The 17377-nt window shown below is 41.2% G+C and overlaps 1 protein-coding gene across 2 annotated transcripts in view; it reads right to left on the bottom strand.

Annotated features, from left to right (window-relative positions):
- Positions 1–2291: 2291 nt before the first annotated feature.
- sun1b (Sad1 and UNC84 domain containing 1b) overlaps positions 2292–17377 on the bottom strand; it is a 55748-nt gene continuing 40662 nt past the window's right edge. For both annotated transcript variants that reach the window (XM_078558887.1, XM_078558888.1), the window contains 4 exons: positions 9281–9396; positions 4377–4544; positions 3769–3861; positions 2292–3147 (listed from right to left, as the gene is read on the bottom strand). In XM_078558887.1, the coding sequence (XP_078415013.1) occupies positions 3031–3147; positions 3769–3861; positions 4377–4544; positions 9281–9396 (494 nt within the window). In that variant the 3' untranslated portion in view covers positions 2292–3030. The remainder of the gene's footprint in view (positions 3148–3768; positions 3862–4376; positions 4545–9280; positions 9397–17377) is intronic.

The raw sequence follows: 17377 nt of genomic DNA, 5'->3' as shown, positions 1-17377 counted from the left end.
TACATCTAATGGTCAGCGAAGGCCCAGGATGAAAATGCTGTGCTCCTTTTGCCTCTGTGCTTGTGCTGCATTACTTTACCACAACTCCCAAGTTTTGCTAGCAGGAAACAGTGTTCATATCAAATAGCTTTTAAATGCATCTCACTAGTGAGAATTTACAATCAACTGATCAGCAATAATAGCTTATTTGGAGCTTTGCATATTCTTGTACAAATCTTAGGCAAGAAAGGATCATGTTTGTTGAAATAAATAAGTATCCCAACATCTGCAACAGTCACAATAAAACAGACAGCAAAAGTTCAGCCATGCTACCATTTAAACAGTATGCAATAAATCATAACTAGTCAAAACTTTAGTCTCAAACCTTTAATCAGGTCCCAATGAACTTCTATAGAAATCAAACAGAACAGCATGCACTTTAATAAAGAAATTTCCTCATAACAGTTGCTGTGAAAATTAACTTTCAATAAAAATGTTTCAAACACAGGAATGTATAAATCCCAAAATAACTGCTGGTCCATCTAGCTGGTTTTAACATTGAACAACAGAATTAGTTCAAACCCATGATTAAAATTGAGCTCTAGTGATGTTTGAGTGTAAGGCACCACCTGGTGTAGCAATAAGCCACACAAGGTGCTAGATTATATCCCAGACTGTTCAGGTTGTTCAAAATGTCAAAGCTCGTTTCCATTTGTGCTGCGTGGCTACAGTGCCTTTCCCCATTCTAGTTGATACAGAATCTCTCAGCACAGGAGGTGGCCATTCAGCCCACCCCCTGCCATGCCTGCTCTATAATAAGACATCCAATTAGCCACACATTCCACCCACCCCACACCCCCCACTCTTGCTCCATAGCCCTGCAAAGTTTTTCCCCTAAACGTCCAATTGCCTTCTGAATGTTAATCTGCTTCTGCCACCCTCTCATGTGGTGCATTCAGGATCATAAACAGTTAAGTGAGGAAAAAAAAAGTTCATCTCTGATTCTTTAGCCAATCTCACTGGTTCTACTTCGTGGAAACAGTTTCTCCTTATTTACCCTAAAAACACCCTCAAATTTTGAATACTTCTCAAATCTCCCCTTAACTTCTCTGCTCTAAAGGATAACAATGTCAGCTTATCCAGTCTCTCTCCACATGAACAGCCGCTTGGCTGGGGTACCAGGAGATTGCCAGTACACATGGAATCATACCTCAGAATCAGTGTTTTATGAGGTGAAAGTTAGCAATTTTTTTACGAATTGAAGGATTAGATAATACTTTGTTACCAATGCTTTGCAACAGTAAGGTTTTGACTGCAGTAGGCACTATTATTACCCACTCTGCATTGGCAGTTTTCACAGTGCATTCAGCAGTGGATAACTAACCAATTGCTACAGTCAATACATATATAGGAGTACATTGCTTTTTACGGCACAACATCCCAAGATGAGAAGTATTTAAATAAGGCCAGATAGTAATTAGCATGTCCGGCAGCATTTGCGGAGAGGAACACAGTTAACGTTTCTAGTCCGTATGACTCTTCAATAGAACTAAGTAAAAATAGAAGAGGTGAAATATAAGCCTCTTTTCTATTTTTACTTAGTTCTGTTGAAGAGTCATACGGACTCGAAACGTTAACTGTGTTCCTCTCCGCAGATGCTGCCAGACCTGCTGAGTTTTTCCAGGTATCTTTGTTTTGGATTTCCAGCATCCGCAGTTTTTTGCTTTTACCAGATAGTAATTATTTCCCTATGAACCCCATAATTTACCCATTTTTTTCTTTGTGCCCATATACCATTCATACTGTATAACCACTGTCCCTTACCCCATTCTGTGGCTGATTGCATGAATCCTACCAAAATTTATCAGAGGGAGTGGCATTTCTGATGCACTTTGAAAAATGTACAGATGCTCCAACCATGTTTTCTCTTTTGAACCTTCAACCTTTCTTGTGCGTGACGGGTCAGAAGACAACTCAGCAATTGCAGAATTATACAGCACAGGTGGTTAGTCAGCCCATTGGGCTTGTACCAGTATTCAAAGGGCAATCCAATTAGTCCCACGACCCTGCTCTTTCCTCATAGCCTTGCAATTTTTCTTTTTTTTAAAAAAAAGTATATATATCCAATTTCCTTTTGAGATTCTGATTGAATATGCTTCTACCATCCTTTCAGGTAGTACATTCCAGATCATAACTCATGCTATTTACTGACCAGTTTATCCTAAAACTGGACCTCAATTTACACAGTCCCACATTTAAAAAGCTCCAACTTTTGGAAATTTATCATATCTAAATACAAATGTTACACAAAAGAAAGTTTACCCTTTATTATGTCTCAATTACATGCAGCCTCTCAAAAAATTAAATTCTTTATTTAAACATCTGAACAGCATCGTCAATTCAGCGACAGCCAAGGAAATAAAAACACTTCAAGACAGTGTGAAAAAATTTACAAAAATACATTGCACAAAGTCCTATGTTGCTCTTGAAAAATAAATAGTTATTCACAAAGTCCCTTCCCCAAAATCCCTAAATTTGCTTTACAGGAGGAAATATGCCTTGTTTCATATCATAGTTTGAAATATACGAGTGCATTTCATATTCCAGTCTTTCTACACAGGCCACAGGTTTAATGTCAATAGTTAAATATATGGATTACATCGGTTAATATAAGTTTATACTTGAAGTATTCTCTTTACAAATACAAGGACTGTTGTGCAATATACAAATAAACATTATCCAATGTCCAATAAAATACTCTGTACATCAATTTCTTTCCACTTTTTCCAAGAGGAAAGGCATTCGATATTCCTGTTGCGCGAAGCAAACACACCCAGACGTTCACCAAAATAAAAACAAGACAAACGTTCTCTAAAAAGGTGACAAAGCCATTAACCGTTCAGCTGGCAGTGTTCTTAAAGCATCTGATAGTAGGCGATTCAGCAGTACACGTTATTCATGCCACAGTCCCCAAGAACAAATTCCAGTGTCCAGAATTATTCTCAGTTTTTCCAGTATTTACATTTTTTACAAATTAGTGCAGTCCATGTTTCATTGCTTCCTAGGATTGCCGTGCACTCTGAACCGATAGAGACATGTGTACTCTGGGTGACCCCAGTTGGAGAATATTCGGAGTTCAATTATTTGGTAGCTCTTCAAGCTTTCCTCCTAAGATTTGCAGGTGGAAGTTGGGGGGAGAACAAAAACAGAAGAGAGAGGAATTATTACATACTCAAATTCCCAATTATTATCTGATTGCACTCCTCGAATCATTTCACTCATGAATTAACAACTTGTATTTACATAGCATCTTCAAATGTAGTAAAAAAAACATTCCAAGGCACTTCACAGAAGTGTTATCAGAATATCTGTCAATGAGACACATAATGAGATATTAGGACAGGGCGACGAAAAACTGTGTCAAAGGAGTTGTTTAGAAGAGGGAATTCCAGAACTTCAGGCCTAGACAGCTGAAGACTTGAGACAAATTAATTTGGTTTGTTTTTATCTTGCAAATAGTTATCTGATTACATCTTATGATTTTATGCCTGCACCGAAACGATATTCCGTAATGGTCAGTCAGCACTGAAATGGGGTAAAAAGATTCCCAATGACCTGCAATATACCGGCTGCAATTTTCACACATCAAAGCACTGGGATAAATCATAAATTGAACATTAAATGCAAATGCAAAACCATCGTAAAAAAATCTGAACTACTTCCTGAAAATATCAAAAAGTTTAAAAGCATTAAACTGGCAATTTAAAAAATTAATTGAAACTAAGTTACCCTGACAAAGAAAGTCTGTATCGCCTCTCCATCTTGATTGTATGTGTATTTTCCAAAAATTGTGCCTTCTTCTTGGTACTCATCATCAAGGCCCTGAACAGGAATGCACAAGACAGGTTTCTTGTTACTTGGAAAAAGCCATACATAAAAAGCCTCTTAAAATGCTGCCATCAAGGCCGACATGTAACTTTTTTTCTTAAAAAGAATATTCTATAAATGAGAGAGAAATCAGAATTAACTTTCCCTGCAGAGTCATATTAGAATCGAAACGTCAACCATTTTTCTGTCCAAAGATCCTGCCAGACCTGAGTATTTCCAGCACTTTGTTTTTATTTCAGGTTTCCAGCATCTGCAGTATTTTGCTTTTATATTCCATAAATGTATTGTTTCTAAGTGAAGTTTAAGTTGTTAGCACATAAGCCACTTAAAACCAAAATGCAGATATAACACCAGGTACTCATGTGCTCCCAACAGACCTGGGTACCTCTCCAATTGTCAACCTAATGCTTGGTCATTCTTCACAAGTGGACATAGCTGATATGAGACCACTTCAGCTGAGCAATGCTTTCCATCCCCTTATTCTCGAACGATCATTTGCTTACACTTACATAAACGTTAAAGTCCTTTGGTGCGCTGCTGATATTGCCAGCTGGTGAGAGAGACTTTGGTACATGCTCCAGAGTGAAAGCAGAAGGGTGGATCTCCACAGAAAGGCGAATAACCAGATACCCCTGGGATCCTTTGAATGCCCAGCAGTTTCCAGGGTACACATCTGGCTGTGAGAACAGGAATAAAAAACATTATAAAATATTCCACTCAATGCTCCCCTCAAAACCACTGCAAACTTCAGATTCACAATTTCTTAAATTTTTCAGCTTTCAGATCCTAGGTTTTCACACAAGTTATGAGAATTCTGTAATGTTCCATCAACTCATCTCATGGAATCCCAGAATGGTTACAGCACAGAAGGAGCAATTCGGCCCATCATGTTTGTGCTGGCCCTCTGAAGGGGGTAATTCACCTCGTGCCACTCCCCTGCCTTTTCCCTGTAGCCTTGCAAAAATCTCAGCACAAGTCAAATTTCCATGCAACATTTCAGCGACACTGTTTTTATAACACAAAATTTTAGCTAGCCATAATCCGATTACCCTATAGGGAGATACCTGACATTTATTGGAGTGTCTCAAGTCGCCCTTTGTTACTCAGTTTTATGTTCTGCAACGGTTGGTTGAAGAGTTTTGTTACACAAAACAGTCTGGGAATAAATTTTGCATAACATTCCTTCTGCTGCAACATCATAAAAGGTTCCACTCCCGTGGCATTTATGAATGGAGACAGCTGTTCTCCAGATGGCTCGGGAGGTAAAGCCATCACGTGTGTGATACGGAGACACCCAGACCAGGAAAGTCACACTTCTATGCCAAGTTAGACAATCTCAGCTGGGGCAGGAGTAGAGACAGTGCAACTGGGCTCATTGCCCAGGTGGTGATGGAACTCTTGGCTAATTCTATTCCCAAATGCTATGCAATTACCCCAGCTGGAAAGTGTATTATTTATTTTGGGCCAGGATAGGACTGAGCTAGACTAGACTATAAGTCCTGCACAAATAGACCATTGATGGTCTCTGCCTAGATTCAAAAGTGAATGGCCACTCAACCAGAAAACTGTTTACACCTGTGGAAATGCTCCAAGTTGGAGCCTCTAGGGGAGAAGGGTGAAGAGGGAAGAAAAATGGAGGCGGAAGGAAGGGGAGAAATTTAACAAGGATTGTGGTCGTTGTTTCTTTGCCATATCCTTGGACCTGAATTTTACATCACAACTGGAAGATCACTACACAAAATGCCTAATCCCAAGCTGCCTCCAGCCAGGAATTCTAGAGCGCTAAACAGGAAACAGGTGATATTAACACTAGTAAGTGTTCAGGTTTAAACAACTTTTAGGATTGAGGCCGAGGTAAACTATAGAAGCCCTTTTAAAAAAAAAGGGTACTCGTCAACTCACACAACATTTATAATTATCACACATGCGGTCACACTTTTAAAACAAAAATCAAGAATGGGCAGCAACAGGACATCAGACTGCCTTGAGCAAAAGTATTTAAAATTGAACTGCCATACTTTTATGCGGAAACCTTGTAAAACAAGGTGAAAAACAAACAGGGATTACAGGCAATTGCTTTGCAAAGCATTTCCGTTACATAGCTGGTGGTGGAGTTGGGCCTGAAATCTTTGCCACATTAGATACGAAGCACTAATCAGTTATGATGGAGTTCAACAGACAAAGGGAATGCATCTGTATGTTTGGAAGGGAAATACAGAAGCGAGGTTGTGCTGCTGCAGTTTTCAAACTGCGGCCAAGATGCACCATCTGAAAAGGTGAATCTGAGAAGTTAAGCAGACTCTAGCACTTTTCACGACCATCAGGTGTCTCAAGAAATTTACAACCAATGAAGTACTTTTGAAGTGTAGTCACTGTAATATAGGAAACACTGCATTAAATTTTCACAAAGCAAGCTTCCACAAACAACAATATGATAATGAGCAGATAATCTATGATGCTGATTGAGAAATAAATATTGGCCATGACACTGGGGATAGCTCCCCTGCTCTTTAAAGTGGTGCCATGAGATCATTACATCCACCCAAGCAGGCAGGTTTAATGTTTTGTCTGAAAGATGGTGCTGCTGCATTCTCAGCAATGCACTGGAGTGTCAGCCTTGACTTTTATGCTCAATCTCTGGTGTGGGACTTGAAACCGGAACCTTGCAACTCAAGAGGCAAGGGTACTCCCTACTGCGCCACAGATTCTCTCACACAGTTGAAATCTAGCTCAATAGCTTATTCCTTTACCTAAACATTAACCGAAAGGGGCAGCAGAAAGGTATCAGCTTCGAATCAGAGAGCTCCATAGCAATGATCCAGCATACACGCTCATTAGTTCCTTTTTTGTGGCGTTAAAACCATCACTATGTGCATCATGCACGGTTTATTTAGTCACAGAGTGAAGCAATAGCCTTGTCAGTGACTAGTTGGAATTATTTAAGCTCACCTCGGGTGGCAATAGGTTAGCTTTCTTGTTGCGCCACCCGTCAGTACCCGGCCTACACTGGGGACGCCAATGATCCTCCTAGCAAACCGAATTCAACAAGTCTACACTTGAAGAATCCAAGTATCACGGAATCAAAAATCACCAGCAATAGGAAAACTAAGCACTTACAATGATGTGAATAATAACCGAGCGTAAGTGGGTTTTAATATATTTTTCCCGTCTCCCTCTCTTTATATATACAAAATATAGAGCAATTGTATTTTCAAAACCACATTAAGTCATCATGTTCTTCCCATGCAGGACCCAGTTACCCCGCAATGCAGAGCTGTATGTAAAAAGCATAGCTTGAAAATCATCTGGGGCTGTGGAGAAAATAAAACTGAAGCACGTTCATGGGTTCCACCACCAGGGGGAACAAGTGCACAAATATTGGTGTTGAAAAGGATGCTGCTGGTTTGGGGACAAATGCTAACAGGGAATAATTAGTGATATTATTAATAAAATGACCAAGAGATTGTATACACAAAAGAAAAAAAAAGTGATAGTGAGAAAACTCAGGTAAGCAAAGGATCACACAGTAAAATAAAGCCCCCAATATACTTTAGAATGCTTATTTGCCATTCACAATTCCTTACACAGAGCAGTTGTTGCTTGATGAGGAGTAAACTGGGTTTACTCTCTGGAACTTAGATGAATAAGAGGTGATCTCGTTGAAACATGCAAGATTCTGAGAGAATTTGACAGGGCAGACACTGAAAAGGTTCCTTCCCCTGGTTGGGGAATCTAAAACATGGAGGCACAGTATCAGGATAAGGGGCCAATCATTTAGGACTGAGATGAGGAGAAATTTCTTTACTCAAATGAATATGAATCTTTGGAATTCTCTACCCCAGGTGATTGTGGACATTCATTGTTGAATATCTTTAAGGCTGAGATAGACAAGATTTTTGGTGTGAAGGAATCAAGGGATATGGGATAGTGGGTGGGGAAAGTGGAGTTAAAGCCAAAGATCAGTATGATCGTACTGAATAATGGGGCAGGCTGGAGAGAGGTCATATGGTCCACTCCTGCCCCTGTTTGTTATGATGTTCAGGACAAATTTCAGGGAGATTTTTGGGAATGGATATTCGAGTCTTCTCTGGGCCTGGGTTTGTAATGCTCTGTAATTAGTTCTGCACCCACTGCAGTCATTAGTAGGATTATATAAAAATACCTCCGCTGAATAATTGTAAGTGTACTTAGAGGTGGATAGCATTGATGCATTTGAAGGGGAAGATGGATGGACACGAGGGAGAAAGAAATTGAAGGATATGCAGACAAGTAGAGATGAAGACTGGTGGGAGGAGGTTCGTTTGGAGCATAAATACCGGCATGAACCAGTTGGACAGAATAGCCTGTTTCTGTAATGCAAGTTCTATGTAATACTACAAAGGCAAGTAATTAAACCCAGAATGAATACACATTGATAAGATCCCGAGACTGTAGAACGAGCTTGGTTCTGGTGCTGCTGATCCGGTGAACTGGCTTCTTCCACTGGCATCAGTGGCCTTTTGTCTGAAAATAAATCCTCTCTCAAAAAAATACCTTTTTAAATTGCCACACGACAGAGTGGCTTCAACCAAGAAACTTGCGCACAGTCGAGTAAATAAATGGATTGATAACTTTATAAACAATTAACTTTAGGAACAAATTATCTTGAAGTAGAAAGATTCCCCAAGACAAAAAAAAAACCATGGACCAGTTGGATAGAACATAATTAGATACGTGTGTTCCAATTTCTTTTTAAAAAGCACTTTGGAGCAGGAAGGTTCATTATAACATTGACAGGATCAATTTTGCTTTATGCTCCAAAAATCAAACTTTCCTATCAACTGATGTACGGTTTTACTGGATCCAGCTGGAATTTGTTTGTTTTAATTAGACATTCCAGGGTAGTGCAATTTTTTTGCTGTTTTGCAAGGAATCCTGAGAAATTACCCTCCTCGAAAGGAATCTTATACAAGATGAACAGGGCATAGAATCAAAACTCCGGGAGGATGTTGGTTTTTCATTCTTTGGAAACCATTTTAAAAGACATTTAATGAGGATAAAGGAGGTTTTAAAAGAAATACCGTTTAGAGCATTATGGTCTCACACATGTACATATTAGGAGCTGCTACTCTTTGTATTTCTCAACTCTGCTGTTGATCAGTTGAGGCAAGAGCTCATTTGGGAGCATTACATACAATTTACAGCACAGAAACAAGTCATTCAGCCACAATGGAGGGTGCTGATGGTTACACTCCACATGAACCTCCTCCCACACTTCTTTATCTTGTACTATCTACATATGACACCCATGTGCGTATCTGGCTTCCCATTAAAAGGTTATCTATGCTATTCAGCTCAATATACTGCCAATATCATTCATCATACACTAATCATTGGAAAATAATTCACAAGTCTTTCTTTGTAATCTACCCACCTGAATTACCACTCTAGGAGACTGGGAGAAATACCAAAGTGGAACTCCAAAAAGGCTCATCACAGCTGTTGCAGTTTCGTAAGTTTCAGAACAACGAGTGCTCAAGATGCTGCCACCTGGAAATATGAAGACAGATGCAGTAATCGATGGGGAACACTACAGTATGGGTGATTTTTGGGAAGGATCTGAAAGTTCCAACCCATCCAAACTATTGCTTGTCCCCCCCAAGAAGCACCAAAGATCTCAAATGGACCAACTGAGTTGGTTTATCACACCCAACCTGCCAGCTTCAAATCTGAAGTATTGTGGAAAATCTAGCATCAGTCATAGGAAAGAGGACACAGGAGCTGAGTTTTGGATTAGCAGAGGTGTACAGTGGGTTTAGAAGGGGAGGTGAGCAAGGAATGCTTTGGAATAGTAGGCCTGGAGGTGACAATGACATGGATGAGGGTTTTAGTAGCAGATGGAACAAGCTTTGGGTAAAGATGGGGAACGTAGGTTCAGAAGTTCAGGTCAGATTCAAACAGGGCACCGGAGTTGGGAACATTGTCTTTCAGCCCGAAACAGTGCACAGGTCAGGAAGTTAATCAGTGGCGAGGGCATAAATTTTGGGGCCAAAGATGATGCTTCCGTCTTTCCAATATTAACTGGAGGAAACTGCAGCTCAAAGACTGCATATTGGGAAAGCACTCATGTAACAGAGGCAGTAGAGGAGTTCAAGGGGTGTTGGAGAGGCAGAGTTGGTTGTTGTTGGTAAATATATGGTAGCTAACCCTATGCCCAAGGATGATATTGGCAAGGAACATTGGAGATGTTATGGGGGCAATAGGGGGGAATTTAGGAGGGTGGTAAATCTTTGGAGGACTCGAGATAATGGCACAGAAGGTGGAATAGAGGCCTTTGCTGGAGATGATCGGATAGATGAGTGGAACCCAACACAAGCATTCAGATTTGAACAATAGAGAAGAGGCACTGGAGAAGGTTGATGTGGTAAACCATGTCAAAGGGCATAGTGAGGCTGTTCAGAGTCACTAAAGAGGATGGCTTCTGCGTTTTTGGTGAGACCTATTCAGTTGTTTTAAGAGTAGCTGGTTGGATTTTTATGGTTCAAACACTGGGGTAGAAATTCACCTCGTTTGGAGGAGAAAATGGGTGGTACAAGATCATCCACCTAGTACATTTAGTGGAATTAAACATCATATGCTGCATCTAGGGGACAGCCAATTACTGCCCATTTTTGCCCATCAGAGACCAATTTCTAACCCATTCAATTTTTAAATGGACATATGAAAATATCTTGTGAATGGATGGTGGTCAGGCCATTTATAATCTGACATGATACAGATCCACGGCACACAGCTAGTTAGCAAAATATCAAACATTTATTGTTGAAAAAGACTTTTTTTTGCCAAAGCTTTCTGTCTTGCACTCATCAGGACAATTTGCAAGAACATACCAATGTCAAGGGAAACAACATATTTATACTGTATGAGAAGAGGGTGCTGATTGGTTGGCAAGTGGACTCTGATAGAGGCGTTGCCATGGAGAATACACCAGTTGATGGTGACTGAGTTAACTGCCAAGCATTGTTTGAAATTTAAACCAGGCAGCTCGACTCTGATTGGTCATGACATTGCGCTGGGTAATGAACCAATGAATGGCTGTCACTTATTTTGTTTAGCGGAAACAGATGCACTGTATGTAGATATTCTGTGTCTGCAAAGGACAGGGCCCCTGTGTATTAATATATGTAGCTTCCAGTACACGCAAATGCGCCACACTGTGAGCCCAGCTGACAATCACTGAATCCTTGAAAGTGCGCCTAGCTGATCTAGCACACACATATTTCGGGATTCTGAAAGATCTGTCTGATTTTCATATGCACAGGAATGTCTTAAAGCGGTGCGAGGCTTCAAGACCAACATGGACATACACATCAGTAAACCTGACAAAGGGACAGGTTTAACAAGCATGACTACATCAACGAAATGCACACCACTCTTAATGACGGGTCCAAATTCGTATCCATTGGGCCTGCCGCTCAACATGACCGGACAGCCTTGCTTGAAAGCAAGCTAAAAAATGCTTTCTAGACTTGTGCAAGACAGTGATCAGCATGATAAACATGCCAGGGCCCGTCCTCATGGCTTGCTGTGTCCGCGTATGCATGGGGTGCCCAAGACACACAAAAATGACGTCCCTCATCTATGACTGGTTCTGCACAGCATGAAATTAGCCAAATGGTTGGGCAAATTGTTAGTCAATTTTCAGCAACTTTTCCATATACATGGTGAAGACCATAAGGACTTGCATATTGATAGCAATGCTGTGTCCATGTGCTCATTTGGCATTGCTAGCCTATTCACCAATGTTCCACTTAAGGAAACCATAGATAATTGCACTGCAGCACTATATTTTGGCAATCTAGACCCATCATTATTGTGTGATTCAGTATCCATTAAGCATATGAACTCAGCAACTCGCACAGTTGAGTTCAGCTTTAACGACACCATTTATGGCCAAATAGATGGGATCCCCTCTAGGCCCAGCTCTTTGTTGGGTTCCATGAGAAATGTATCTTCGATGGAATGACACCCAACCTCCAATCCCTTGCATATTTCCAATATGTGGATGATACATTTGCTATATTTAAATCCGCAGCTGCTTATAATAATTTCCTTGCATGTCTTAATGGGGTCCACCTGACGTTCAAATTCACCTTTGAAATGGAAGAGTCAAATGAACTCCCTTTCCTTGTTGTACTAGTTGAGAAATCTGCCAGGGGGTTCTCTACCATGGTCTACTGCAAGCCTATCTTCACTGGTCAATATAAGGCATTCTTACAGTTCCATGCACTATAAGATTGGCCTTATTGGCAACCTTGTAAATAGGGCCCGAGCTATTTGCTCACCGTGCAAGCTTGATGCTGAAATAGGGCTCAAAGACCTCCTGTGGGATAATGGCTACCCTGATCGGATCATTTCATGCTGTGTATCGCGCAAACCCATGAACGGGCCTAAGGCCTCACTTTCAACCCTGAAACGTGCCCAGTCCATCTCAGATTACCATGGAAGGGCAAGGTATCTCAAAAAATTTGAGCAACAGATGCAGCTAGCTGTTTCACACTGCTACTATGCAGTAGCAACACGAGTGGTATTCGCCATTAACAGGATGCTGCCATCAAGCTAAAAAAACATTCTGCCTATCACACCAGTAATGTGGTTTATGAATTTCAGTGCCAGTGTGATGCCAGAGGTACATTCCAAAGACTGACAGATCGTATCAAACAGCACATCCCTTTCGCTGTTCACAACAGGCAAGGTATGGACCGTACCCAACCAGTCTGTGCTTGCAAATCTCAAAAGACTGTCCAACATTAGATGTGATTCCGCAATTGGACAACATTTGTTAAATAATGCTCAGTGTGCTAAGAATTACACTGACAACCAATTAAAGATAGTCAGTCAGGCTCGCAGTGTGGCTCATTTGCATATACTGGAAGCTACACATATTAATACAGACAGGCCCCTGTACTTTGCAGGAAGAAAGAACATGTACACACATTGCACCTGTTTCAGCTGAACAAAATAAATGACAGACATTTTTTTTTAAAAAATTCATTCACGGGGTGTGAGCTTTGCTGTCTGGGCCAGCATTTATTGCCCATCCCTAATTACCCTTGAGAAGGTGGTGGTGAGCTGCCTTCTTTGAATCGCTGCAATCCATGTGGTGTGGGTACGTCCACGGTGCTGTTAGGAAGGGAGTTCCAGGATTTTGACCCAGCGACAGTGAAGGAACGGCGATATATTTCCAAGTCAGGATGGTGAGTTACTTGGAGGGGAACCTCCAGGTGGTGGTGTTCCACCTATCTGCTTTCCTTGTCCTTCTAGCTGGTAGTAGTCATGGGTTTGCAAGGTGCTGTCCAAGGAGCCTTGGTGAATTCCTGCAGTGCATCTTGTAGATGGTACACTGCTGCTATTGTGCATCGGTGGTGGAGGGAGCGAATGTTGTGGATGCGGTGCCAATCAAACGGGTTGCTTTGTCCTGAACGGTGTCCAGCTTCTTGAGTATTGTGGGAGCTGCACTCATCCAGGCAAGTGGGGTGTATTCCATCACATTCCTGACTTGTGCCTTGTAGATGGTGGACAGGCTTTGGGGAGTCAGGAGGTGAGTTGCTCGTCACAGGATTCCTAGCCTCTGACCTGCTGTTGTAGCCACAGTATTTACATGGCTAGTCCAGTTCATTTTCTGGTCAATGGTAACCCCCAGGATGTTGATAGTGGGGGATTCAGTGATGGTAATGCTATTGAACATCAAGGGACAATGGTTGGATTCTCTCTTCACTGGTTCATTCCCATGGGCAACATCCTGACTAGTGTCAAGTTGCCTGGTTTAAATTTCAAATAATGCTTGGCAGTTAACTGTTAGTCACCATCAACAGATGTATTCTCCATGGTAATGCCTCTACCAGAGTCCACTTGCCAACCAATTAACACTCTCTTCTCATACAATATAAATATGGTGTGTCCCCTGACATTGGTATTTTCAAAGAACAAAGAAAAGTACAGCACAGGAACAGGCCCTTCGGCCCTCCAAGCCTGTGCCGATCATATTGCCTGTCAAACTAAAACATTTTGCACTTCTGGGGTCCGTATCCCTCTATTCCCATCCTATTCATGTATTTTTCAAGCTGCCTCTTAAACACCACTATCGTACCTGTTTCCACCACCTCCTCTGGCAGCGAATTCCAGACACTCACTACCCTCTGCGTAAAAAACTTGCCCCGCACATCTCCTCTAAAGTTTTCTCCTCTCACCTTAAATCTATGTCCCCTAGTAATTGACCCTTCCACCCTGGGAAAAAGCTTCTGACTATCTACTCCGACCATGCCACTCATAATTTTGTCACCTTCTATCAAGTCGCCCCTCAATCTCCGTCGCTCTAGTGAGAACAATCCGAGTTTCGCCAACCTCTCCTCATAACTAATATCCTCCAGACCAGGCAGCAAACCTCCAGTGCACCCTCTCCCAACGCCTCCCTATCCTTCTGGTAATGTGGTGACCAGAATTGCACGCAATATTCCAAGTGTGGCCTAACCAAGGTTCTATACAGCTGCAGCATGACTTCCCAGCTTTTATAGTCAATACCCCTGCCGATGAAGGCAAGAAGACCCAAACCTCCCTGTCGCTTGCCATTTTAACACTCCAACCTGTTCTCTTGCCCACATGTCTGTCCTTGGCTTGCTGCATTGTTCCAGTGAAGCCCAACGCAAACTGGAGGAACAGCACCTCATCTTCCGACTAGGCACTTTACAGCCTTCCGGGTTGAATATTGAATTCAACAACTTTAGATCTTAAACTCCCCCTCCCCCCATCCCCCCCAGCCTGCCCCCCCCCCGCTTTTTTTTCAATAATTTATATAGATTCTTCTTTCCCCACCTATTTCCATTATTTTTAAATCTAAAACTAAAACCTTGTTAGTCTTTCCACCCCACCCCCACTAGAGCTGTACTTTGAATATCCTGTCTTCCATTCTTAATTAGCACTTTTCTTAGACAAATATCACCACCTTCAACACCTCTTTGACCCTTTTGTCTGTGACATCTTTTGATTATCTGCTCATCTCCACAATCACCACACCCTCAATGTCTCTCTCTCCCCCTCCCCCCACCTTAAACCAGTTTATATTTCTCCCTTCTTCTAACTATGCTTCAGTTCTGCCGAAGGGCCATGAAGGCTCGAAACGTTAACTGATTTCTTCTCCGTCGATGCTGCCAGACCTGCTGAGTTTTTCCAGGTAATTCTGTTTTTGTTTTGCCATATGCCTTCCTACCTTATCCACCTGCGTTGCCACTTTCAGTGACCTGTGGACCTGTACACCCAAATCGCTCTGCTCGTCAATGCACTTAAGGGTTCTGCCATTTACTGTATAATTCCTACCTGTATTAGACCTTCCAAAATGCATTACCTTACATTTGTCCGGATTAAACTGCCATTTCTCCGCCCAAGTCTCTAACCGATCTATATCCCGTTGTATCCTTTGACAATCCTCTTCACTATCTGCCACTCCTCCAACCTTAGTGTCATCTGCAAACTTACTAATTAGCCCAGTTACATTTTCCTCCAAATCATTTACGTATACTACAAACAGCGAAGGTCCAGCACTGATCCCTGCGGAACACCACTAGTCACAGCTCTCCATTCAGAAAAGCACCCTTCCACTGCTACCCTCTGTCTTCTATGACCAAGCCAATTCTGTATCCATCTTGCCAGCTTACCTCTGATGCCGTGCGACTTTACCTTCTGTACCAGTCTGTCATGAGGGACCTTGCCAAAGGCCTTACTGAAATCCATTTCGTGTGAATTGTCCAGATGAGTGCAAGATGAAAAGCTTTGACCAAAGAAAAAGTCTCTTTTTTCAGCAATACTCAAGCTCTGTACTATCAAACGACTACACACATTTATCTTACAACATGCTCTGGCGGCTTGTGGAAGGTCCCATATCATGGAATTGCCAAGTTACTGACTCAAATAGTGCTACTGGCTCAATTACTCCTGAATACTTCTGTCCCCAACAGAGTGCAAATTTCAGTCACATGATTTTTGAACAGCAAAGATAATTCTTCCAGGACAGTTTTTTTTAAAAAGTTCTCAGCTGAATATATTTGCAGCTACTTCCATTTCCTGTTGGACTCATTAATTCGCAACCTTTGGAATCATGGGAGTCCCAATTCAAAACATCTAAATTTGAAAGAGAGATCTAAACGTACCACTTGGGGAAGTTAAAACCTGATGAACAGGTGTCATACAGCAGTGTGATATGTTAAGTGGCACCCACAGGAAATACCCGCAACACTTTCAACTTATCTGCTGCTGTCACCATTTATGATCGGGACTTCTCCAAATAGATTAACGAACACTATACACGCAATCTGGTCTCTTTTCGCAATGCTCATGCCCCATCCTGTGCACAGGTCGAATTACTAGATTGATTGAGTTACATCTGATGACAAATCATTTGCTTTCATAGAAAGATTGTATGGTTGTAGAGATTGAATGGAATCCAAGTGATACATCAAAATCTTTTGCTGAGAGAGATCACCTTTCCAGAAGAGTTCCCAAATAAATTATTTAAAATATCAAACCACAGCAAGCAGTTTAATCCTTTGCCCGATTTAAATCACTGCACAAGCACAGCAAGCTTTATCCAAGGAGTCTGGCACAAATGCGTGTGTGGATTTACTGGCTTCAATTCCAATTTCAAAAGATTGTATACTTTGACAAGCATTTGTTGAACAGGATTGTTTCATTAAAGTTTTTGTACTGTTAATTCCTTCAAATCAGAAGAAAATGGTCTATTCTTTGTGTGGGTTTTGTAGGTGACAATCATGCAAATTGGTCATGTCACTTTGAGCCTTCGTATATCGATTTAATAGTTCATTCATCGTAAGAAGTGTGTACAAGCCCAGAAAACGTGAACTGTATGAATTTCCGTAATGAGAAATTTCTGTACACCACTGTACTCGAGTTTAAGTGGGAAGCACTGTTTGATCTGGAAAGCTGGAGGTTGAAATTTCCAAGAAATGTGGGCTGTAAATAAGCACCCATCAAAAATTTTGGCATGCAATTAGGTGAAAACAACTCATCTTGATACCTTATGTAACTGTATAATCTACTGTTCAGGCACATGGTCAGAGACAGGGCATACAGAATTTGCCATTCAGATACAGAACTCTGCTCTGCATCCAGAAACCATAAGGTTGTTATAAAAAATAATACACCTGACTTATTAATTTGCATGTTCAGATACATTGAACTTCAGTAATTAATTTCTTTGCTTGATCACTTAATTTTAATTAAATATGTAGAAAATATATTTAAAAGGGTTTGGTGGCATATCACAAATCCAACAAATAGATTGCTGCATCCCTCAATAAACACCCCTGCAAAGACAGATCCTAAAAGGGGTAGAGCAGCCAAATCATTGCTTCAAATAAACCTTGATGCTATCTACATTAGACTGTTCAACAAGACGACCAATTTCTGTTTCACCCATTATCCTCTCCAATATAGATCAAAAGTTCATTTGCACTGGAGA

This window comes from Cetorhinus maximus, chromosome 15 (assembly GCF_964194155.1).
Source record: "Cetorhinus maximus chromosome 15, sCetMax3.hap1.1, whole genome shotgun sequence".
Classification (NCBI taxonomy): domain Eukaryota; kingdom Metazoa; phylum Chordata; class Chondrichthyes; order Lamniformes; family Cetorhinidae; genus Cetorhinus; species Cetorhinus maximus.
Note: the sequence above shows the minus strand (reverse complement) of the source record. Positions and strands in the feature narration are given on the sequence as shown.